Source organism: Hemicordylus capensis, chromosome 3 (assembly GCF_027244095.1).
Source record: "Hemicordylus capensis ecotype Gifberg chromosome 3, rHemCap1.1.pri, whole genome shotgun sequence".
In the NCBI taxonomy this organism is placed as follows: Eukaryota; Metazoa; Chordata; class Lepidosauria; order Squamata; family Cordylidae; genus Hemicordylus; species Hemicordylus capensis.
Genome location: NC_069659.1, coordinates 314,164,405 through 314,189,081, shown reverse-complemented (window position 1 = coordinate 314,189,081; position 24,677 = coordinate 314,164,405). Strand labels below are relative to the sequence as shown.

The window sequence follows — 24,677 nt, the reverse complement described above, 5'->3', positions numbered from 1 at the left end:
TCCTATGCATGCTTACCTGTAAGCACTGAACACAGGGTGAAGACTTGTTTTTCTCACCGCGCATCACTTTATATAATGTCTCAGAGTTATTGTTTCAATTTTATTTATTTATTTATTTACTTGACATATTTATATACTGCCCAAAACGCAAGTCTCTGGGCGGTTTACAACAATACAATAAAACAACAAATAAGAAGGTTAAAACATTAGAACAATTTAAAATTTAAAACATTAAAACTATTAAAAACCATCAAACTATGGAAACCGTTAATACCTTAACTGTTAACTATTAAATTATTAGTACCTTTATGGTACATTTTTCTGTTATAGACACAATATCTTACCCCCCAGGAGATCTCAAACTTGAGTGTCCACATGTCGTTAGACTACAGCTCCCATCATCCCCAGCCAAAATGACTGGAGGCCCCTTACCCAAAGCCTCTTGCTTTAAGTTGTTTCCGTTTCACAAAACTAAGCTGACAGAACAGCATGTTTCTCTACTACAGCCTTTAAAATGTAAAGATGTGTCTTGGAATCATTCTGTGGTCATAGTCCCCCACCTCTTATCTTTATCCTTTATGCATTATGATATGTTGTTCCATGAGTTTTATAATATTATTGCTATCCTAAGCAAACTTCTGACTGAGGGGGATCATGATTACGATGAGGCTGTAAAGCATAGGACGCCTGTCCTGATCTGATCCTTACTCTCACATGAAACACATGTATAGAAATATGGGGGGAAAGGGAAAGTTGGATCTACACATGGGAGTGATGACCCTGTGTAGATCTGTAGTGTTTTCAAGCCATAACAGCAATTGGTTAAAATAGGTTCTGTTCAAAATAAAATAGGTTCTGTTCAAAATTGGAGGAGTATTGGGGGAGGGTATTTGTGGCTGTCAATGAATCACCATTACCCTCATCGAGTGTTTCTATGATTAAGGAGAAAGCAACTGATGCTAACCTACACTCAAATCGCTAACCTAACATTGCTGATTAATTACTATTCTTCCTCCTCTTGCCGGCATGATTGTGTGAAAGGTGGCCGTGACTCAAACACAGTCATAGACAATGTGGGTTGTGTTTGAATCATGGGCATCTATTGAAGAGAGCTGTCAGGTCTGTGCCCACTGGTAACAGCTTTAAATACCAGGCCTCAGGTCTGAAACATGAAATATCTAGCAAGAGTGGCTCTCAGGATGCAGAGTGCCTTTCCCTCACACGGCTTAATCATTACCAGCTTCCTCTACACATCTGGGATTAGAAGTCAGCAAGGTCAAGGGCTTCTATGGTAGCTGGTGTGATTTCCAGGAAGGCCTTAAACTGACACATGCTGTGTGCTGATAATCTGTAGATTCCAGAAATGACTTGTAATTATTATTATATTCAATTTTGCATTTTTGCTTTGTAAATGTCTAAAGACTAGCCGACCCCGCACAGAGCATCTGTGCGCTCTTTGGGGCCAGCGGTTGCCTCTCCCCCCCCCTTCCTCAGTCTCCACTTCCAGGCCCAGCTGCCTCTCCTCCCTACCACCACTTCTGCCCGCCTACTTTCTCTCCCTGCTCTTGGGCCTTGCCTCCGCAGCTGGGCTTGTCCTGCCACTGCCTCTGGCCTCTGCGGGCAGGCCTGCCACTGCTGCGGTGACTAATCCTCCTGGGTGCACCTCAGCCAATCAGGTGCGTCCTCCGCCCAGCCAATCAGCTGGGCGCTGGGACACACATTCCAAGGAACACCCAGGAGAATTAATATAATAGATGACAGAAGAAATGTATTGCTTTTTATGCAGTGATCTGTTAGTAAAGCTACCATCCCACAGGATATATTCTTTAAAAAAAATTCTTGTTGCACAAGCAGCCGCCGCCAGCACATTGCCTGTCATTTATATATTTAGAAATAATTATGCCCCGCCCCTTTAGTACACTACTGCTCAGGGCCGCTTACAACATTAGTAAAATAGATACAATATAGAACAATAAAATATGAATAAAAGTTTAAAAGTTAAAAGACCAGACGAAAACCATATTTTAAAGTTACAAATTTTAACTCAGTTCCCTGTTGAGATAAGAGCCCCCCAGCTCTGATAACTTTTAAGAAGGCAGTTAAGATACTTTTATTTACCCAGGCTTTTAATTAGATTTACAGTTTTTAACACTGTGTTAAATTTTAATGTTTTTAATGTTTTAACATTTTAACTTTGTTTTGATTTGTACTGTTTCATTGTAAACTGCCTAGAGACATTAGTATTGGGTGGTATGTAAACCTGTGGAAAATAAATAAAGTTTAAAATTTAAAATAAATAAATAAAAATCTAAAAACTAAGAAACCTACCAGATATAAGCAGTGTATAAAATATTTAAAGGTAAAGTGTGCCCTCGAGTCAGTGTTGACTCCTGGCGACCACAGAGCCCTGTGCTTTTTTTTTGTAAAATACAGGAGGATTTTACCATTGCCATCTCCTGCAGAGTATGAGATGATGCCTTTCAGCATCTTCCTGTATTGCTGCTGCCTGATATAGGTGCTTCCCATAGTCTGGGGAACATACCAGCAGGGATTTGAACCAGCAACCTCATGCTTGCTGGGTAAGTCATTTCCCACTGCACCATTAGGTGGCTCATGAAATATTTATGGGCCTTTTCAGTTGTGGCCTGAAAAACTCAGTGGCCCTCAACTTCAGAACGCCCTCCCGTAAGAGCTTTGCCATTTCCCCTCCCTCAATGTTTTAAAGAAAGTCACATCTTTTTAGAGACTTTTGAAATATTTACAAGTACATTTACAATATTTACAAATATTTACAAGACACACATAGTGGGAATTCAATATACATGTGCATAACGTCGAGCTGTACAGTCCTTCTACCTTAATTATGTGTTAATTTTTTTAGCATGTAGCCTAAAGATACTTTGCCCAGATCACTTTTCCCCTGCACGGGAAGCAGTTACTCTAACTGCTATCAATACCAAGCTCTCCGCCTTAATTTTGGCCCGTGAACCCCTAATACAGAAGCATCACCAAAAAAAAAAAAGAAGAACAAGAGAAGCCGCGTCAGAGAAACTGAACGCGTTTGTACGACTTTTGACTCTTACCAGCCACCGTTCTCGTTCTGCAGTTCCTTCCCGCCGGCTCAGAGAAGGAGGCGGGGAAAGATGCGAAGTCGAAATTGAGCTGGCGGGAGTACAGCTGAGATGGCAGACCAGGGGCTGGAAATGGCCTCCATGATTCCAGCTCTCAGGGAACTGGGCAGGTAGGTCTGAGGTTGCTGTGTGGGAGGAGGAGCGGGGAGAGCGGTGCCCTTTTATTGCTTGCCTGCGAGACGCTCTCCCTGCACTCTCTCTGGTCTGGTGTAACTTTTCCAGATCTACTTCTAACCTCACGCTGAAGGAATGAATCCAATTCTAATAGTTATCTATATTTGTTCCTCATTCTGCCTTCCTTAGTGCAAATCTGCATTGCAGTCGCAGACATACTAGTTTAGGAGTCGTTGCTTCTCCTTACGGAGCTGCTCCCCCCGCCCCCGTAACTGGGCGACGAGACACCTTTCATAAGAACAGCCCTTCAGGATCAGGCACAAGGCCCATCTAGTCCAGCATCCTGTTTCACACAGTGGCCCACCAAATGCTGCTGGAAGCCACAGACAGGAGTTGAGGGCGTGCCCTCTCTCCTGCCATTACTCCCCTGCAACTGGTTCTCAGAGACATCCTGCCTTTTGAGACTGGAGGTAGCTCACAGCCCTCCAACTAGTAGCCATTGATGGGCCTCTCCTCCATGAAGTTATCCAAACCCTCTTAAAGCCATACAGGTTGTTGGCTGTCACTACGTCCTGTGGCAGAGAGTTCCACAAGTGGATCACGCGTTGTGTGAAAAAGTACTTCCGTTTGTTGGTCCTAGACCTCCTGGCAGTCAATTTCATGGAGCGACCCCTGGTTCTAGTGTTGTGTGAGAGGGAAAAGAATTTCTTTCTCTCCAAATCCTCCAAACCATGCATGATTTTATAGACCTCTATCAGGTCTCCCCGCAGTCGTCTTTTTTCTAAGCTAAAAAGCCCCAGGTGTTGTAGTCTTGCCTCATAAGAAAGGTGCTCTAGGCCCCTGATCATCTTGGTTGCCCTCTTCTGCACCTTTTCCAGTTCAACAATGTCCTTTTTAAGATGTGGTGACCAGAATTGTACGCAGTACTCCAAGTGTGGCTGCACCATAGTTTTGTATAAGGGCATTATAATATTAGCCGTTTTATTTTCAATCCCCTTTCTAATGATCCCTAGCATTGAATTTGCCTTTTTTCACAGCAGCCGCACATTGAGTCAACACTTTCAACGAGCTGTCCACCACGACCCCAAGATCCTTCTCCTGGTCAGTCACCGACAGCTCGGATCCCATCAGCATATACTTGAAGTTGGGGTTTTTTGTCCCAATGTGCATCACTTTACACTTGCTAACATTGAACTGCATTTGCCATTTTGTCGCCCACTCCCCCAGTTTGGAGAGATCTTTTTGGAGCTTCTCACAATCCGTTTTGGATTTAACTACCCGGAAGAGTTTGGTATCATCTGCGAATTTGGCCACCTTGCTACTTACTCCTGCTTCTAGATCATAATCTATTTATTACATTTTTATTCTGCTCTTCCTCCAAGAAGCCTAGAGCAGCATGCATGCTTGAGTTTATCCTCACAACAACCCTGTGAGGTAGGCAGGCTGTGAAATAAGTGACTGGCCCAGGGTCACCGAGTGAGTTTCATGACTGAAAAGGGATTTGAACTTGGATCTCCCCAGTCCTAGGCCTGCAGTCGCTATCCAGCCCCAGCACAGCATCCCTCAAGTGGCTGTTGCTGAGTGTCTGCCTTGTATTTCTTTCTAGACTGTGAGTCCTTTGGGGGACAGGGAACAATATTTTTTCCTTTTTCTTCGAAAACCGCTTTGAGAACTTTATGTTGTAAAGTAGTATGTATGTGGACTAAAATATAATTCCCAGGATATTTTGGTGGGAGTGGGAGAGGAACAGAAACAACTACTATGTAGTATTAAACTGGTGAACATTTGTATTTAGTTGTACCCCCAACCTCTTTTTCCTTTTCTCCCTCGCTCTGTCAGCTGAACCAGGGTTCGCTCACTGGGGCATAGAGTGCATGTTTACTCTATGTTGCTCTCCTGTGTTTGTTATATATATATTTATTCTGGGCTAAGCTGAGAGTGAGTGACTGACCCAAAGTCACCCAATCAGTCTCATGGCTGAGTGGGGATTTGAACCTAGTTGTCCAGCTCGTAATTGAACACTCTAGTCACTATACCACACTGGCCTCTCATGTCACTTTACTTTGCCCTGTATTCTGTTGATGCTTGGTAGCACACACCTGTTTTGCTCTTCTGATGTTTTTTGTATGTGTAGTCCAGGGGAAAAATACATGTCAGTTTAGAGTAAAAGAATAGTTAAACATGTTTGGTTTTTTTGCTTGGAAACCTCTTGGAAACTACAGTTGATCTGAACTGATCTTTCTTGTTGCTATCCCAATGATCTTCCCTAGTGGCCAACTGATAATGTAGCTCCCATCACGATAAACGGAGATGCTTTCCCGTATGTGTATCACTTTGTACCTGCTTACATAACATTAAATCTTATCTGCCATTATGTTGTCAGGTTGCCTAGCTCAAATAGATGTTTTTGGAGTGCTTACACGGTTTAAGAACAGCCCTGCTGGATCAGGCCCAAGGCCCATCTAGTCCAGCATCCACTAGATGCCCCTGGAAGCCTACAGGCAGGAGTTGAGGGCGTGTCCTCTCTCCTGCTGTTATTTCCCTGCAACTGGTACTCAGAGGCATCCTGCCTTTGAGGCTGGAGGTGGCCTATAGCCCTCCAACTAGTAGCCGTTGATAGACGTCCATGAAGTTATCCAAACCTCTCTTAAAGCCATCCAGGTTGTTGGCTGTGACCACATCTTGTGACAGAGAATTCCACAAGTTGATTATGCGTTGTGTGAAAAAGTACCTCCGTTTGCTGGTCCTAAATTTCCTGGCAGTCAATTTCACGGGATGACCCCTGGTTCTAGTGTTATGTGAGAGGGAGAAGAATTTCTCTCTATCCACTTTCTCCACACCATGCATGATTTTATAGACTACTATCATGTCTAACCTCTTTCATGTTTTTTTCTAAACTAAACAGCCCCAGGTGTTGTAGCCTTGCATTATTAGGAAGGTGCTCTAGTAGGCATGTGCATGGAACCGGTCTCCAAACCGGTTCCGTGTACATGGTCTCCGTGAACCAGCCTCCGAACCGGTTCGAAGGCAGCGAGGGTGCTGCTTTAAAAGTGGGGAAGGGTGCCCTTACCCCTCCCGCCGCTTTCCCCCCGTCGGTGTCCTTTGTTTAGAAAGCTAATCGGGGCAGCAGCATACCTCCCTGCCACCCTGTTGCCCCCATTGGCCAGATATGGCTGGAAATCCCCAATGCTCGTGCGCGCACCAGCATGTTCGCTGCCTATCGGTGCGTGCAGGCGCATCGGGGACTTCCGGCCAACAGGTGCAATGGGGTGGCAGGGAGGTACGCTGCTGCCCAGATGAGCTTTCTAAACAAAGGATGCCGGTGGGGGGAAAGTGGAGGGAGGGATAAGTGCACCCTCCCCTGCTCTTAAAACGGCACCCCCGCTGCCTTCGAACCTCCCTGCCATGGTTCCATGCACATCCCTGTGCTCTAGGCCCCTGATCATCTTGGTTGCCCTCTTCTTCACCTTTTCCAGTTCTGCAATGTCCTTTTTTAGATGTGGAGACCAGAATTGTATGCAGTACTCCAGGTGTGGCCGCACCATAGTTTTGTATAAGGGCATGATAATATTAGCAGTTTTATTTTCAATCCCCTTCCTAATGATCCCTAGCATGGAACTGGCCTTTTCCACAGCTGCTGCGCATTGAGTCGACATTTTCAACGAGCTGTGCACCATGACCCCAAGATCCCTTTCCTGGTCAGTCACCGACAGCTCAGATCCCATCAACATATACTTGAAGTTGGGGTTTTTCGTCCCAATGTGCATCACTTTACACTTGCCAACACTGAACCGCATTTGCCATTTTGTTGCCCAATTTTTTTGCTTGAAGGGTAAATATCCTGAATAATTAGGGTCAGTTGACAGTTGCCTTGCTGGTAAAACAGCAGCAGAATTTATTTTCCAAGTTGATTTCCAGGAAAAAAGCTGATAACTGAATTTCAGCATTTTAATAGTCAAATTGTGTAGAGACTTTTAAGTATTTAATTAACATATCAAGTGGGAACACTAATGTAACCATTTAAATAATTCTTAATTCCAGTGCTAGTGCAGAGGAATATAATACTGTCGTACAGAAGCCAAGACAAATACTCTGCCAGTTTATTGACCGAATTCTTATGGATGTAGATGTTGGTGAGTAAACAGAACTCCCTTTACTAAAGGGGTCAGTTTGTCCTGTCCCCAAATGATGTTTGATGAGTAGGCAAGTTCCCAAGCACTAGGTGGTTCCTTCAACTAAATATGCATAATACAATGAGGAAAATAATAGGGGAGAAGACCTCTTGGAGCTGATTTTGTTTAGTCATAGAATTTTTCATAATTCAAATCAAATTTGGATTGGTGAAAGGCAATAGCCTCATTCAGACATTATCATCAGAGGGTGTACTTGTGTACAGTCTCTGAAAATGAGGTGGAAGTCCCACCCGGCTCATCAATCACTCTCGCTTCCCAGGTGGGTCAATCACGTTTATGGCCTTCATCTAAGAGGCAAAGGCTATTGCCTTTGATTATGTGCCTTCCCATAATTGGGATTGGATATGCCATGTGGGTGCCCCTTCTTCTGATTGTGCAAAAGTGAACAATCATGCTTACATGAAGCATAATGCCATACTTGTGATTGACCCACCTGGCAGGGGAGAGTAATTGATGCGCCAGGTAGGACACGAGTACAGCCTCCGATGAGGGTCTTGTCTGAAAGGGGCTAATGTGTATGACTCACAGGCATACAGTTTAGTGTGGAAGTTTAAAGGGAAGTGCAAACAAAAAATATAGTTCCTGCACTCAGAGCCAGTTAAATTTGTCTGTTTTTGAAAGGAATCTAGATGAAAATTTCAAATAAAACGTATTTGGGCACATGTCCATATGACATTGAGGAAACAAAAGGAGACCTCAAAGGTACGTAGGAGATAACTTTATTGCCCAATGTGTCTTGAATAGTATCTGTTTTCTTCAGGGATTGTTCTGATTCAGTTCTTTGAAAGGGAAACCAGAGCGATCTTCCACATTTCTTTTCTTATTCTGAGATGGTATGGAAGACAGCTTTGGTTTCTCTTTAAAAGAACTTAATTCAAGTTACCCCTGAAGAAGAGCCGTGACTCAAAACATCTTGGAAAAATAAGTTACTTTCTGTGCATTTTTGATGTCTCCTCTCCCTGCACTTGTGTGCTTTCCCATACTTTGCTGATGCTGAAGAAAGTAAGAGAAGATAATGTGTACTGTGTTTGGAAAAACCAATAGGGAAAGCACAAACTTTAACTTTGTTTTGTAGCTGTGCAGGAATGGCATTGAAGAACAGCAAATGTTAAAGTCCACTATGATTCACTATCTGTGAAGTTACTATGATTCTGTTTTATTTTCAGTGGCTCTAGAACTTGTTAAGAGAACTGAGTCTCAGCCAAGTTCTGTAATGCTGCTTGATTTTATTCTGCATATTATGAAATCATCCCCACTTATATTTATAAATGTAACTGGAACACATCAGCAAAGTGACACAGAATCCAGCTGTATTGGTGAGTTTGTTTAAATATTTCTGTTGTATATTTTGAACTTAGTATAGCAGATGATATTGTTTCAGGGTACTGCACTAGTATTCATTTTCCTTTTCATTGGCCTAACATGTTGCGCAGCTGATCCTCCTGCACTACTGCAGGCATCTAGTGAAGCATCGGGGGTGTTTTTCACAAGAGAGCATATATTTAAAATAGTGCTCCCAGAATTCAGAAATGCTACTTAGTTTGGAAACACGTCTATGACAGTCAGCCAAAATGTTTCCATTCTAAATAATGCATCTGGGTGCTAATGAAAGGTATTTGCACTTTTGTGCAAAGTGCAAGACCCCAGTGCTTTGTTAGACGCTTACGATAGTGCTGGTGGATTGGCACCACCCTTGTGATGCACAACATGAGGACTGGGGTTTTGTGTGTGTTTGTGTTTTATTTTTGAGGAGCCATTGTGAATTATCTAAAGGTAAAGTATGCCGTCGAGTTGATGTCGACTCCTGGCGCCCACAGTGCCCTGTGGTTGTCTTTGGTAGAATACAGGAGGGATTTACCATTGCCTCCTCCCATGCAGTATGAAATGATGCCTTTCAGCACCTTCCTATATTGCTGCTGCCCGATATAGGTACCCGCGGGGATTTGAACCGGCAACCTCATGCTTGATAGGCAAGTCATTTCCCACTACGACATTAGGTGGCTTTGAATTATCTAGTCCAGGGCCCCCAGATGTTGTTGGGCCCCCAGATGTTGTTGGACTACAACTTCCATCATCCTCAGACATGGCCTCTGTGGCTGAGGATGATGGGAGTTGTAGTCAAACAACATCTGGGGGCCCAAGGTTATTAAACCCTGATCTAGTCGATAGATAATCGGACCTGGGTACAGATAGTACCTCTGCATGAGATTAAGTAGAAGGCCTTTTAAAGGGTACAGTGTAGTTATTAGGTTTATTGACAAACAGTTTCTGTTGTTGGGGGTTGTAGCTTAGTGTAGAGTGGTGTTCCCTCTAATAGGGATTCCCAGATGTTGTTGACTACAACTCCCAGAATCCCCAGTTATAATGGCTTTTGCTTCGGGATTTTGGGAGTTGTAGTCAACAACATCTGCAAATCACTATTAGAGGGAACACTGGTGTAAAGCATATGCTTTGCATACAGAAGGCCTCAGTTTGGATCCCTGTCATCTCCAGGCAGGACTAGGAAGGACCCCATGTGAAACCTAGAGAGCTGCTGCCAGTTGGGGTAGACAATAAGCTAGATGGTAAATAAAAGCCAGTTTCATACATTCATGCATGTAAATGTTGTTACCTTCCTTACTTTTCAGAACCGGGCAGAATGAATGCTAAATAGATCTCCCCTGTTTCAATTGCACGTTATATCCTATGATAGCCATAAGCTATAGATGCAGCAACTTTTTAAGAGGAGCAAAGTTTACATAAGTTGTCTGACCTAAGTTTAGACTCTACAGTTTGGTTTTTTTTTCATACCAACAGTATGAAAATAACAGCCCTTTGAGACTTAGGCTGGGGTGGGAAACTTGTTTCTACGAAGCCTTTGAGTGTATTGGAGATTACCTGTGGGAAGAGAAGAGATGCCTCTTTATAGTCATGGCAGAGATTCATGATCTAATGTGCCATTGGGAGGAATTTGAATTGAATGAGGGACTCAGTAAAGGTCCTGCTCTTTTTGGAGCCATGTTAAATTTTACTAAAGATTATGGGGTTTATTTTTACATGTGAAAAGTACTTTCAACACAAGGAAATATCCTTGTATTTCAATTATTCTTAACTAATGCAAGACTTGCAACTTGCGCATATGCAGCTTTACTTGGAATTCAGTTCTAGTATTCAGTGGGACTTGATAGTGTATATAGGATTCTGCACATAACCCGTTTTCCTCTTTTTCTTTTTCTTCTAGAATTCAGCAATTGGATCATAACAAGGCTTTTGAGAATTGCAGCCACTCCAAACTGCCACATTTTACACAACAACATTTGTAATGTTGTTTGTTCATTACTGTGTCTTTTCAAAGTCAGGAACTGTGCCATATTTGACTTGCTGACAAAAGAATTACTGCATCTTCTTCAAGATCTGATTTTACTCCATGAAAGAAACATGGAGATACACTTCCCGAGGGACTTAGTGAGCTGGCCTGTAATTGTGAGTAGATTTTCATGCAACCCCAGTGTATATCTGGGCTGTTTAGGCTCTGTCCCATTACAATTGACGGGCATGAGCAATGTGGAATGCTTGGAGTTAACACTGATGAGAATTCTTACTGATATAGCTTCTTATGTGTTTTTTAAACGACAAGACATTACCCTGTGGGGAATAGGTTGTTCCCTATTGGAGTATGGTAGTCCAAAAGTTAAAGCTTTGAGCATGACCTTCCTAACAGAACTGGTCCAGCTAGGAGGGCCTCCAGAAGATATAGCCAGCAGTTTCTTCTCGGTTCTTTTTGGAATCTTGCAGTCCATTCATAAAATGGATGCTTCAGAGTTGGAACTATATGAAGAACCACTGTCCATGTTGGTCCAGACTTTATTTCCTTTTGAAACACATTCCCACATGACTGTTGAGCCTGTCTATCTGAACATACTGCTGGAGAAACTCCATGCATTGTTTGAAGCTGATGTCCTCGGATTTCTTCAGTCTGAGAAGATGAAAGGAGCACTGTGTCACATACTGCAGTATTTCCTTACATTTGTGCCAGCTGGATACGAATCTGCTGTTCAAGTTAGGAAGACCCGCATTAACAGCATCTGCAGATTTTTTGTCGCAGTAGTTGGAAGCCAGGTGGAGCAAGAGGTGAGTAGAATGACATAATAAAATCTTTGTGTTTAGATTTGAGGACACAGACAAGTCTTGTTAAGTATGATTTTGAGAGATGCATATGAAAATTGATATTTGTGGATTATGTTGTATTTCATGTACATTTATACTTATCTAATCATAGCCGGTTTCAGGCTCAGATTTTGTAGTTTGATCCACACACAGACTTACGTGTATCCAAGGAACGCAGTAAAGTATTCAAAGAATCCACTTTCCTCTTTTTGCATGTGCATCCTGTAGGATTGGGGACGGATACCCACTCGGTGTAGGTTGGTGCTCTAAAGTGCATAGCTTACTAACCATTTGCTAGTTTAAATTTGAATAGAATGCTTCAACAACTGTTTAGTGAACAAAAGACATCTACATTTTGTTGTGAAAGAAGTTAGAAAAAGGCATGTGCCTGAAACGTTTCAGAGGCCATTATAAAGGCCTCTGAAATGTTTTGGCGCTGGTGGTGGTAGTGTTTGGTGTTTTGGCGCCGGCGGGGGTAGTACTTTAACGGCGGGGGAGAGTGTACTCACCCCTCCCGCCACATTTCCCCCACCAGCGCTCTGTTATCCTTAAGCCCCTTGGGTGGCAGCATTCCTCCCTGCCGCCCCGTTTCCCCTGTCGGCCGGAAGTAGCGAGTGCGCGTGCGCCCGTTGCGTGCCCGACAGGCTCACACGTGCTTGCTACTTCCGGCCACTTCCTGCTGATGGGGGAAATGGGGTGGCAGGGAGGAACGCTGCCGCCCCGAGGGGCTTAAAGATAACAGAGCGCCGGTGGGAGAAATGCGGTGGGAGGGGTGAGTACACCCTCCCTCGCCCTTAAAGTGCTATCCCCGCCGGCGCCGAAGTTATTCATGCACATCCCTAGTTGGGAGCATGTAGACATAAACTGGGGTGTTATAGTACAAAATGCTGGCAAGCTGCTTAAAGGCTTGGTTTTATAAGAGGGCCACTGTGAAGAAAGGATGAGAGTATATTGGGACAATGCCCTGCCTTCTAGCCCCAAAGTGCATTGCAAGCAAGTCATAGGCTGCTTTAGGAAGCTGCTTTGTACTAACTCAGAGCACTGGTTCATCTCACTCAGTATTGTGATTGGCAGCAGCTCTCCAGGTTCCAGATAGGCATTTTTCTCAACCTGACATGGAGGTGCCAGGGATTGAACTTGGGGCTTCTGCATGCTAAGCGGATGCTCTGTCAGTGAACTATGGCACTTGGAAGGATAGCTGATACTTCTCATGGATTTTTATTTGACCAGGGTCCTCTTGCTGCTGGTGTCTATTTTATCTACAATTTGCAAAATGGCCCATATCTTTTGCAGTGCTACTATAAGGCTGGAAGGGCAGCAGGATTGCAGAGCAGCTGGAGAATAGCGGTGATGAAGGCTTCTTTGGCAGTCTAGAGGAGGGGGATGAAATTTTCTTCTCTTCCTCCCCCCAGCCAAAGCCCTTTTTGCTTCTATGAATCTGTCCCTGAGGGCTGTGTGGTTCTCAGTGACATATTTCTGCAAGCAAAAAATGATTTGTGGAGGGAGAGGAGAGAAGCAAAAACCATTTCCCCTCTTCACTCACACTGGGCTGCGGAAGAATTCTTTAGTGCAGCTATTCTCCAGCTGCTCTGCAAGCACACTGCCCTTCTTCCACCCTTGTAGCACTGCAGGAGATGTGGGCCATCTCCTTTAAAGTTAAGCCATTTATTTTCCAATGTCACAGAGGTTAAAGACTTTGGCTTCAAAAGCATTGAAGTGAATAATCCTGTTTTACATGTATAATCCATCTGATTTTGAGGGAATACACACATGAGGATGATCCATTTGTGTTTATGAGCAGATTGCAAACATGAATGCTTAAAAAAAGCTTATTTCTCCTTTTTTGGTTCTTAATGAAGTTGAGAACTTTATACATCAGCAAAAGTACGAAGTATCATGCTGATATGTTGCTGCATTTGTTTGTCTGTCTTAGTATCTGCTGAGTCCGCTTTATGCAGCCCTGAAGACTGAAGCAGCAGAGATAAGACAGGATCTTGAGTGTAGCAGTAATCCAGAAACTTCTGATACTGATGGATGCAGCAGCAGTAGTGATGACATTCCGGAAAAAAGACTACGTCTAAGCTTCTCCTTAAAACAGTCTAAAAAGTTGCCTACACTAGCAAAGTATGTTGTTTCATTCAGTAGAGATTTCTGTAGTTACCATCTGCTTTAGAGGTGCTCTTTTGTTTTGGTTTTAAAAGTATCAAATTCTATTTGTAAGTGGTGGCTTGCTTTGTTATCTCATCCCGTGAAGCCAAAATACTTGCTTCTGAAGTGGCTAAAATATCCATCTTAAATAGAAGAATAATGTGGAGAGAAAAACATACGACAGTCACCCTTGACTTGATTGCCAAAAATCGTATAATGCTTCAGCTGCAGTGGTGTTAAGTTACTGCTTGCTCTGCTGCAGTGTAATCTGATCCATAGTGTTGGGCTGCCTTGTGTGTTGAATATCCACCTTTTCCTCTTTATTTCTATTTATTTCTTAAAATTTCTATTATCCTGTGTCAAGGTCAAATGCAGTTCAATTTGGCTGCTGTTTGTCTACATTCAGAACTTTGACTGTACGTTAACATTACATTTTTAAAAAGAAAGGAGAATATTCTAAAACAAAGTGTTGATTCATATCCTCAGTCCTGTGAACATGAAAATGAAGAGCATGCTGTGGAATGCCATTATCAAGAAAGTGGAATCTCTGTTGCTTCTCTTGGAACAAGACATGCTTCCAGTGGAAGTGGTACAAACCATAGAGGGGATTTCTTTAATAGTCCAGCTAGCTGCTCTGTGCACAATACACTGTACACAAAATTTCAACAGGTAGAAATATCAAAGCAATCATTTTCTATTTTGTTGTTAAATAGATTTTCTGTTGTAAATTCAGATGATGTGAAATTACCTTGAAGGGTCCACATGCCATTGTTTCAATTACTGTACTTCTGTACAGTCAATTACTGCACTTTTGTACAGTAAAATACAAAAATTGTTGTAATGGGATCATTGACCAGGTGCCCTGAAGAAATGCTCAGTTTCTTCATTTATTGGCGAGCTTTTGAGTTAGTGGTGAAGAATCTTCTTGGTGAAGAATCTTCCTCCTAGTTTATTTTATATCTAAGTCTTGAGGTTGGAATGCTATAGAGGGGCTGGAATAGAAGGGGTTTTGAAGATCTAAGTGTGTGGTTGGTGGGCACTAATGGATTGGGTTGTGTCAGAATTCTTCGCTATCTGAGAAGTGATTCTTCTCCATTCTTGGGAGGAGAGCTGGTCTTGCGGTAGCAAGCATGAATTGTCCCCTTTGCTAAGCAGGGTCTGCCCTAATTGCATTTGAATGGGAGGCTACATGTGAGCATTGTAAGAAATTCCCCTTAGGGGATGGAGCCGCTCTGGGAAGAGCATCTGCATGCTTGCATGCAGAAGGTCCCAAGTTCCCTCCCTGGCGTCTCCAAGATAGGGCTGAGAGAGACTCCTGCCTGCAACCTTGGAGAAGCCTCTGCCAGTCTGGGTAGACAGTACTGAGCTAGATGGACCAATGGTCTGACTCGGTATATGGCAGCTGCCTATGTTCCTATTCAAGAGTTGAAGTTATATTGAACTTTCAGTACATGCCATCTGATCAAGCTGTTTCAATAACCAGGTGATGTTTTTCATTATTCTCCTTAACAGCACAGGTAATCAAGTTGCTCACCCGTGTAATGTTCGCAGCCACAAACATAATACTGTTTGGCCTTCAGAATCAGGGGAGCATATCCAGTTAATCTGGATTTCTTCTGAGTTTATCATGAAAATAGTTAAAGCCTGTTGGAAGCTGTTGGAGGCTGCTTCACGGATAACTGACCTAGAACCAGTGATTCAAAGAGTGGTGAAAATCACTGATGCCTTACTTTATATGCAAGGTGAGATGTCCTCTTAAAAATAATACTTATTAGTTTGTGATGCTGTAAACTTAAAAAATGCAGCAGGTTAACTAGTACTTTACTCTGTAAAGGCACCCTTTATTTTCATAATGCTTTAAATGGTGGCACTTCATGTGATAATATGAAGCTACCTTATACTGAATCAGCCATTTGGCTCATCTAACTCTGCACAGTCTATTCTGACTGATGATAGCTTTCCAAGGTCTCAGGTAGAAATCTTCCCCTAGTTTGTTGCCTGGGATCCTTTCAGCTGGAGCTACCAGGCCTTTAACTTGAAACTTGTTAATATGTAGAGCATATGCTGAACTATGCTCACTGAGCTATGGCCCATCCCTAATTTAAAGTGACTGTTTTTTCTATACGCTAGTGACTAATATGTTTCTGTTTAAATAGTATGCATCTATTTCATAAGTCATCTTGGTTAAATTTGTGTGGTTTTTCTTTTCTCCCTGAAGTCAAAATACAACATAATGATGAGATTATTGAAAATTTGTTTGGAATACTCTCTTTGCCATGGCTTGCCAGCCATTCTGACAACTCTTCAATCAAGTTGTCTGCATTTAGTTTGGATCTTCTGGCTTTGAGCCAGAATACTGCAAGTAATTTTTGTAAGTAAAGCTATGAAGTATATTTGTTTGTTCCATTTATATCTCACCCTTCCTAAAATGTCTCAGGGTGGTCTACATTAAAATCAAAAGCACATAATAAAACAATTAAAACCAGAAAACATTTAAAATGCATTAAAATTCAAACTAGATATCATTTAAAGCCAGGCTGAAAAGATACTTCTTTAAGGCTCTCCTGAAGGTCTCCAAGGAAGATAATCTTCTATCCTTGAGGAGCACATTCCATAACTTAGGGGCAACAACTGAGAAGGCCTGATCCCTTTATTTATACTACTTTGTTGCCATACATTATAAATATACCAATTTGAATACTGGGTTTAAAAGCCTATTAACTAGCACTGTGGAAAATATACTGGCATGAGGTGTTTAGCTTACCTAGCAACTTATTTTAACGGAGATTGTATTCTTAAAATAGTTTTATTCTTAAAATATTAGCCTTAATGACTGCAGAATTCTCAGTGTGCAGCGATAGACTGTTGTGCTCCTGCATGTATAACAGTTCTGAGGTGAAAGATCTGTGTGTGAAAGCTGCTTTTTAAAAAAGAAAGGGGTGGGGGGCCTTAAGACACTGCAATGCTTCTGTGTTTGTTTTTTTCCTTTTAGCACCTGAAATTCAGTCAAGTTGTGTGTTCCTTCTTTCTCTAATTCCAAGAAGATTATGCCTGAAGTGGAGAAATTCTGTTTATCAGCATGCACTACAGAGTCCCCATGAAGTTGTCAGAGCTAATTGTGTTAAAGGATTTCCTATCCTTCTGTACCAGTCAGGTGTAAAATCCTGTGCCACATTGCCTGCATCTCTTTTGTATGTAGTATTTAATGTTTCTCAGTGCACTTGGGGTGGAGAAGAAATAAGTTGCAGTTAGCAGAACTTCATAGCAAAATGCCAACTCTGGTGACTGCAACAGGGTATGGTAGAGGCTGGGCATTCAAGGGAGGGCGATCTATATCTTCTCCTCTAGCGCATTCTTGGACAGTGGTTTTGCTTTATTAGAATTACAAAGAGGGACTATGGATCCTGACCATTAATTTTTTCACTAGGCCTACCTTTTTCTGTTTGAGGATGGGTTCATATCCTTTTCCCCTATTCAAAGGGTGTATTAGTGGCAGCCCAGTAGATCATATCCATCTTTACTAAGCTCTCTGTGACTGTAGCTCTTAGTATGAGGTGCTTGGGAATGTGCATTTGTTGCTCAGCCGCAGTAGTCTGGGAATCTCTTGACGCTGAACTGCTTGCCAAATATGCAATGTGCTCTCTAACCATGTATGGCCTCTTCTACACAACATCTCTAGTGATGGCTTGCTATTGCTCTTTTCTACCTTCTGCTAGGAAGACTGTACCCCACATTTCATATGGACAGTAGCCTCTTTGGTACTTGACCTAAACACTACCCAAAGAACTGATTAGGTCCATCTTTGCATTACTGTCGGTCGGAGAGACTGAATTACTTTCTTCTGCAGTGATTATAGTTTGGGAGGAAAAGAGAGGCAATGTAGCTTTTGCTATGGGTGTGTGGCCAGCCAAGTGGCAGGAATCACAGTACCGGTAGTATTGACATGTTTTAGTACAACATTTGATCTGCGGGAGCAGAACAGAAACAGATGATCTCAATGTGCCAGTGATCTGGATCGAGATCCGTCGGCAGCCATAAGCTACCACATGGTTCCTGCGCAGGTGCAGAGCCCCATTCTTATGGATTCCAATGGATCTTTACCAGATCATCAGTTACAGGTGAGCAATCTGTTTATTTTTAAGACATGGGGGATATTTTGGGCAAAGAATCTGAAAGCCTAACTCCCTAAAAAAAAAAAGAAAGTATAATCCAATGGGTACACAAAATGTCCTTGTGTTAGGAGACTATCAGACATGTGCTGAGACATTAATGAATATGTAGAGTTCAAAGTGGTATGTGCAAGCCGGCAACATTTACTTATGGCACAGATATTATTGTGAATACTTCTTACAAATTATTTTATTTCAGAGACCACCTAAGAGATGAATCTCTGTTAGTCCAAGAAGCTTATGCCAGTATCATTGGAAAACTAGCTTGTTGTCTTTCTGGCAACTTTAAGCTAAGACCTTCAGCTGAAGCTGACATTCAGCCCCAAAACTGTGGCATTCTTTGTAGCACACTTATTGTGATTCCCTCTGACGAGCAAATCTGTTCAGTGAAAGCTGATGTTTTCAAGCCATTCTTAAACCTTCTTGAGGGCAGCATATCCAGTTCAGTAAAACTTCGTAAGTTATTTTCCATACACTTGTAGTTGTATCCTCCTCTCTCCTGGCTGCAGCTTATTTCTCAGTTACATCTTCAGAATTTCTTTAATTGATAAATGAATCCAGCTGTTGTTTATAAGCATGGGAACTCTTCTGCAGGTGTGGAGTTCTCTGTCTGCAAGAGCATCTTCATTTTAATTCTAGATTAAGAAATTGAAAGGTTGGAATGCCTGCAAGATAAGAAACATAGCTGGGAGAGAGTTATATAGCTTCTTGCCCTGGAGGTCACTCTGGTGTTGTGTCATTTCATAGGCCTCTGCCATAATGCAGAGGTGTCAAGGGTGTCCTCTTGGGAAATGAGATGTCACCTTCCACTTTCCAATTAAAAGGATGCCGTTGAGTACAAAGAGTCATATTACTATGCTGCACCCCATCTCTTCCCTTTGCCTTATTCTGAGGGGAATGCGCAGTATTGCTTCTCACCTTGCAGGCTTTCCTTCCAGGAAATGTGAGGTGCACCCTGCCTTATGTTCCTAATCTGGTACAGGGAGAGGTAGCTGGGCAGGTATTGGATGTGACCCATAGGCCAGAAGTTGCTAGGGATGTGCACGAACCTGTTCGGAGGCACCACGGCTTAGGCCCTGGGTATTTAAGAGAACACCTTCTTCATTATGTACCCCACTGAGGTCACTTGAGGAGTTCCGTCTCCAGTTACCGCCAGCTCGTCTGGTGGCCACACGGAGATGGGCCTTCTCGATTGCTGCCCTGAGATTGTGGAATGCACTCCCTGCTGAGATGCGATCCTCCCCATCCCTGACTATTTTTAAAAAACATCTGAAGACCCACCTCTTCACCCAAGCTTTTTCAGCTTTTTAAATGTGTAGTTTTAATTTTATACTGTTTTACGGCTTTTAGCTGTTTTATTGGTTCTACTGTGTTTTAATAGTTTGATTTTAATTGTTAATTTGTTTTAATTGTTTTTATCATATTGTGAACTGCCCTGAGCCATTTTGGAAGGGCGGTATATAAACCTAATAAATAAATAAATAAAATTTTACAAGCCTCCGAACGGGTTCGAACACTGGCTGGTTCGAAGGTTCAACCGAGGGTGTGTGTATGTCAGACTTTAAGAGCGGGGGAGGGTGCACTTACCCCTCAGTGCTTTGTTCCTGTAAAATCCTTCCCCTCTTTGGCCAGAAGTGGCCGGAAGTACTTGATGCCCACGTTGCACGTGCGCTCATACACATCAGATTGGCTCGCGCGCAATTGCAACATGCGCACACCATGTACTTCTGGCCACTTCCGTCCGAAGGGGAGGCAGGGAGATATGCTGCTGCCCTGAAGGATTTTACAAGAACTGAGCGCCAGCGGGGTGAGGGGTAAGTGCACCCTCCCCCAACCTTAAAGTCTGACCCTCCCCCTTCGAACCATCCCCCGCCCGGTTCCGTGCACATCCCTACCAGTTGCCTGTCTGAGCTAAAACAATCAGAGGCATTGCTGTATAGTCCGTCTAACTCCTGAAGTTACGTTATGTGTTATCCAGGCTTTGAAAACATAATTCTGCTGCTGGTTTTCAAATCACACTTAGATAAACATATTGTGAGTGAATCTGATCTCCAGTTTTGAAATTTTATCTCTTTGTGAAAATGATTGCAATTTGGGAGAACTCTAAATCATGCATCTTGAATTTTAAAAATATTTCTTATGATGGACAAATGTAGTGTTTCATCATGTCAAATGAACTTTGGTCAGTTGCCTAAAAAATATTGAATGTGTTGCCATTTCCCTGTCTCCTTCTCTTTAGTTCTAATACAGAATCTCTCTCTCCTTTGTAAACACCTGGACTTCAGAGAGGATGAACTGAATGTAAAAGTTGTCATTGGGTCTTTCTTAAAGTTAATGGAAGATCCAGACAAAGATGTAAGAGTGGCTTTCAGTGGCCACATCAAATACATATTGGATTCTTCACGCTCTGAGGAAGGATTCATAAAAGAGGTGAGCTTCTTCAGTATTTCGAAGTGTGCAAGAATTACAGGGCTAATGCAAATTATAACTACAAATGAACAGAGTAATCATTACAAACTTCTTTCAGCTTTTTGTTTCCAGAATGAAGGAGGCCTATACAAATGCTAAAATATCAAGAAATAGTGAGCTGAAGGATACACTGATTCTTACAACAGGCGATATTGGAAGGTACCTTTTTTCTAGTGGTTCTTTCTAGGGATGTGCACGGAACCGGCTGGCCCAGTTCGGTTTGAGTCCAGTCCGGACTTGAACCTGACCGGGCCAGTTCGGTCAGGCACCCCCTCGACCCACCCCCAGTTCAGTCTGGGAGGGTGGGTTTGTGGACCTATATATATTATATTATATATAAACTTTTTTGGTACCTTTTACTCCCTTCGGGGGAGTTCCTTGAGGTGGCAGGGGTGTCCGCAGAGGTTCCCTCTCTCCCCACTGGCCTCAATGCAGCCTGAACCAGCCCATTCGGCAAACCTTCCCTCTTGGTGCGGTGGCCATTTTGGAGGCCGCTATGCCTGCGCAATTGGCCTCTGAGAGGCCTGGCATGCCCCACACTGAGGGGGAAGGCCCAAACGAGCTGAAAAGCCAGCTGAATTGGCCAGTTCAGGCTGCATTGAGGCCGGCGGGGGGAGGGGAACCTCCGCAGACACACACAGCTCCGCCGCCTCAAGGAAATCCTCCGAAGGGAGTAAAGGTACCCCCCCCCAAAGTTTGCGAATCCCCGAACAGTCGGCGGGGGAGGGGATTGGTCCGGGGTTGGACCGAACAGGGTAGTTCGGTTTGACCCTGCACCGTCGAACCGAACCGGTTCGACATTGAACCTGTTCAACATCAAGCCAGTTTGCATATCCCTAGTTCTTTTATTAATGTCTATTAGTATTTTGGTTCAGGAACATCTTGCATGCTAAAGTGTGAATTAAGGAATAATACGCTTCCCGTATTTGAAGGCACTGATGCTATGTTTGGTCCAATTTATTTGGAAACACCTGCACAAATTAAATGAAACGATTTCCTTATGTTGTGTTAATATGAATCATCTTGTGTGTTAAAGTTGACAATAATGCATTCTTTTTAACTGTGTTTATAAGGGCAGCAAAAGGGGATTTGGTGCCCTTTGCACTCCTGCACTTGTTGCATTGCTTGTTGTCCAAATCGGCATCTGTGGCTGGAGCAGCATATACAGAAATCAGATCGTTGGCAGCTGCCAAGTCTGTAAAGCTGCAAGCCTTTTTCAGTCAGTACAAGAAGCACATCTGCCAGGTAAGGATTACTAATAATGTAAAGACACTGCATCATATTGGCATTATGCCTGTATTCTAGAGGTTGGACACCATTACCCTCACTTACCCTTTGACCTTGTATTCTGCCTCCTTATTCTGCAATACAGATATGGGAATCCTTGTGTATTTTTCTAGGAACTGAGACCAATGTTCTCCCTGCATTCATTTACATAACACTCCCCATCCGCTTGATTTCAAAGCTTGTCAGGAAAGCAACCCCTGTAAGGAAGGCTGAAGGAACTGTGTATGGAGGACAAAAGGACATCAGGGGAGGACGTAATCTCACTCTTCAAATGTCAGAAAGGCTGTCATATAGCAGGGGGTAAAGACTTGTCATATAACAGAGGTCAAAGACTCCTCAGAACTCAATTGAATTGGCTTAAGCCACAGGTAGGGATGTGCTCGAATTGTTTCGGCACCTCTGTTTCAAGGCTTCAAGCTGCCCCAACCAAAGCATTGTGGAACACTCAAGATGGCATCTACATATGCTCAGACTCCATTGCCTTCGTGACACTGCTCAAAGGCTGCTGAGAACAGGGAACTTCCTGCTCCCAGCAAGATGCAGCTGGGCAAACAGAGAGCCTGGCTGCTGAATACAATCAGTGCCACTTGTGGGGGGTGGGGCAGAGGAGTGAGGGAGGGGCAGGTAAGACCAGTTTTCCTCCTTTTAAAGTGCCTGTTCTCTACCGCCCGATGTACATGGAATGCTTTGTGCACATCGCTAGCTACAGGATGGTAGATTTTCAGTTGAACATTGGGAGAAACGATGCCTTGTTATCTAGCAATAACTAGTTCCTAAATATGAAATACTACAGTGCAGCCAGCGATAGACTAGTATCTGCTCTGTTGATCCAGTTTTATGTAAATGACATGCATGCAAAATATAAAACGAGTTGTGGGCTAGCTCATGGTGTACTTTAAAAACTACCTTCTATGTGGTACAGTTGAGAGGAGGCCGGTGCAGATGTAACTAACCATATTTAAGAGTTTGGCAACAGGTTATGGAAACAGTAGTATTTTTATTTATTTCATTACATTACATTATCATATCCCGCTCCTCCTCCAAGAAGCCCAGAGCGGTGTACATGGCTATGTTGATTTCAGTTAGCAGGGGGAAAGTAAACTACTCACCAAGTAGTTTAAATATCAAAAGGAACGAGATAGTGGTTCCCTGTCCCAAAAGGGCAACAAGGGAATACCAGTAACAGCCCTTGAGAGAGATGCTGTGCTGGATGATGGGTCAGTTGCTCTCCCCCTGATAAACATAAGAGTGTCACTGCTTTAAAAGATGCCTCTTTGCCCAGTCCAGAGGAGTTGATCCTATACTTCTTGTCCCCAGCCCCTTTCCTTTGATGCACAGATTTTTCCTGGCAGGCATAAATGTGATTAAAGGTCTTTACCAGGGCTGCTCAACTTTGGCCCTCCTGTAGATGTTGGCCTACAGTTCCCATAATCCCTGGCTATTAACTGCTGTAGCTGGGGATTATGGGAGTAGTAATCCAAAAACAGCCAGAGGCCCGAATTTGAGCAGCCCTTGCCTATACCAACCCTGAACCATGGTTTGAAACTGGCTTGTGGAATGTGGTTAGCATTAACTGTGGTTCGTATTAGTGCAGATATCACCTTTAACCACAATTAAAACTGCCAACAAGTTGTATGTGAGGAGGGAATGATCCTGCATCCTATTCCCAACCTCTTAATCAGATAGGAGCATTTTGTTTGCTTTAGGTCAAGAATGGAGAGGCTAATTAAAGCAAAGTCATTAAGACTGTAAGGTAATGGACCTCAAAAGCGTTGACAGAAAGGTTGGACTTTTTTGTTTCGGAGCAGGCAAAAGGTTTCTAACTAGGACAGCATCTGTTTCCAGAGCTATAATCAACTTTGCATGGTAAAGATTGTTGGAAGAATTAAACTAAGTTAATCTTGGCATAATTTTACTAAATCTTAATTTCTATATGATAAAAATTAATTGTGAAATGTATTTTTCAATGTGTAGTTTTTAGTGGAATCACTCCACTCCAGTCAACTAGCAATGCTTTCAAACACCCTCTGCCAAAACAATGAAATGCAGAAACAAGAGATTGCTCATCAAAAGACAGCGGCCCTGGACACATTATCTGAAATTGCCAATGTATTTGATTTTCCAGACCTCAATCGTTTTCTCAATGTAAGTTGATAATACTATATTTCAAAATAAGAATAGGTTTTTGCACGTGTTGTCTACTGTGTGCTCTAGCACAATATGCTTTCACACAAAGCTTTTCCTTTTATAAATTTTAAGATTACTTTGACTCGGATTCCTATATTTTGTCATTTCTGGAAGAGAAAGCATACCTGAAAAGAGTGCTGATTTCTTCCCAGGAGTGTCGGACAGAGGGAAAGGCCTGACTTTGGACCTTCTTTCCTCTATCCGTATATGTATATAAAATACGTTCTATGTAACATATATAAGTAAGTTTCTTTCAGCTTGAAGCCAAATGTGTTTAGGAAGGTTTTTTCCCACAACAGTCAAGGATACCCTTCTGCTGGATAGGTAGTTGGTTTTTGTTTTTATTTATTTATCATATTTATATGCCGCCTGATACATGTATCTCTAGGTAGTGCACACAATTTAAAATGCAAGAAATATAAGACAGAGTAAAAACAAAATAATTTCACAGAATAAAAAAGTTAAAACAATTTCATGAGATAAACACAATTACATGGTTTAAAAGTAATTTCAATTAAAAGCCTGAGAAAACAGGTGTGTCGAGGGGTCTTCCTAAAAGCAATCTGAGACGGAAATGCTCTTATTTTGACAAGGAGCATATTCCAAAGCCCTGGGGCAGCCATAGAGAAGGCCTGGTACCGAGTCGCCACCAAACGAGCTGGCGGCAACTGTAACCAGACATCTCCAGATAATCTCAATAGGCAACAGGGCTTATGACAATAGTGTGCTCTCTTAAATACCCTGGACCCAAGCCGTTAAGGGCTTTATAGGTAATAACCATCACTTTGTATTTCACTTGGAAACATATCGGCAGCCAGTGCAGTTCTTTTAAA

At 42.7% G+C, this 24,677-nt stretch overlaps 1 protein-coding gene across 2 annotated transcripts in view; it reads left to right on the top strand.

Annotated features, from left to right (window-relative positions):
• Positions 1-3,096: 3,096 nt before the first annotated feature.
• Positions 3,097-24,677, top strand: part of ATR (ATR serine/threonine kinase) — a 69,561-nt gene continuing 47,980 nt past the window's right edge. The window contains exons 1-15 of one of the 2 annotated variants that reach the window (XM_053306884.1): positions 3,134-3,241; positions 4,283-4,346; positions 7,287-7,378; positions 8,605-8,754; positions 10,659-11,548; positions 13,518-13,708; positions 14,219-14,401; positions 15,245-15,474; positions 15,951-16,103; positions 16,725-16,923; positions 18,101-18,357; positions 20,141-20,331; positions 20,429-20,529; positions 21,444-21,615; positions 23,632-23,802. In XM_053306884.1, the coding sequence (XP_053162859.1) occupies positions 7,363-7,378; positions 8,605-8,754; positions 10,659-11,548; positions 13,518-13,708; positions 14,219-14,401; positions 15,245-15,474; positions 15,951-16,103; positions 16,725-16,923; positions 18,101-18,357; positions 20,141-20,331; positions 20,429-20,529; positions 21,444-21,615; positions 23,632-23,802 (2,904 nt within the window). In that variant the 5' untranslated portion in view covers positions 3,134-3,241; positions 4,283-4,346; positions 7,287-7,362. Of the gene's footprint in view, positions 3,242-4,282; positions 4,347-7,286; positions 7,379-8,604; positions 8,755-10,658; positions 11,549-13,517; positions 13,709-14,218; positions 14,402-15,244; positions 15,475-15,950; positions 16,104-16,724; positions 16,924-18,100; positions 18,358-20,140; positions 20,332-20,428; positions 20,530-21,443; positions 21,616-23,631; positions 23,803-24,677 lie in introns of both variants that reach the window. The other variant, XM_053306883.1, reaches the window with a different exon arrangement.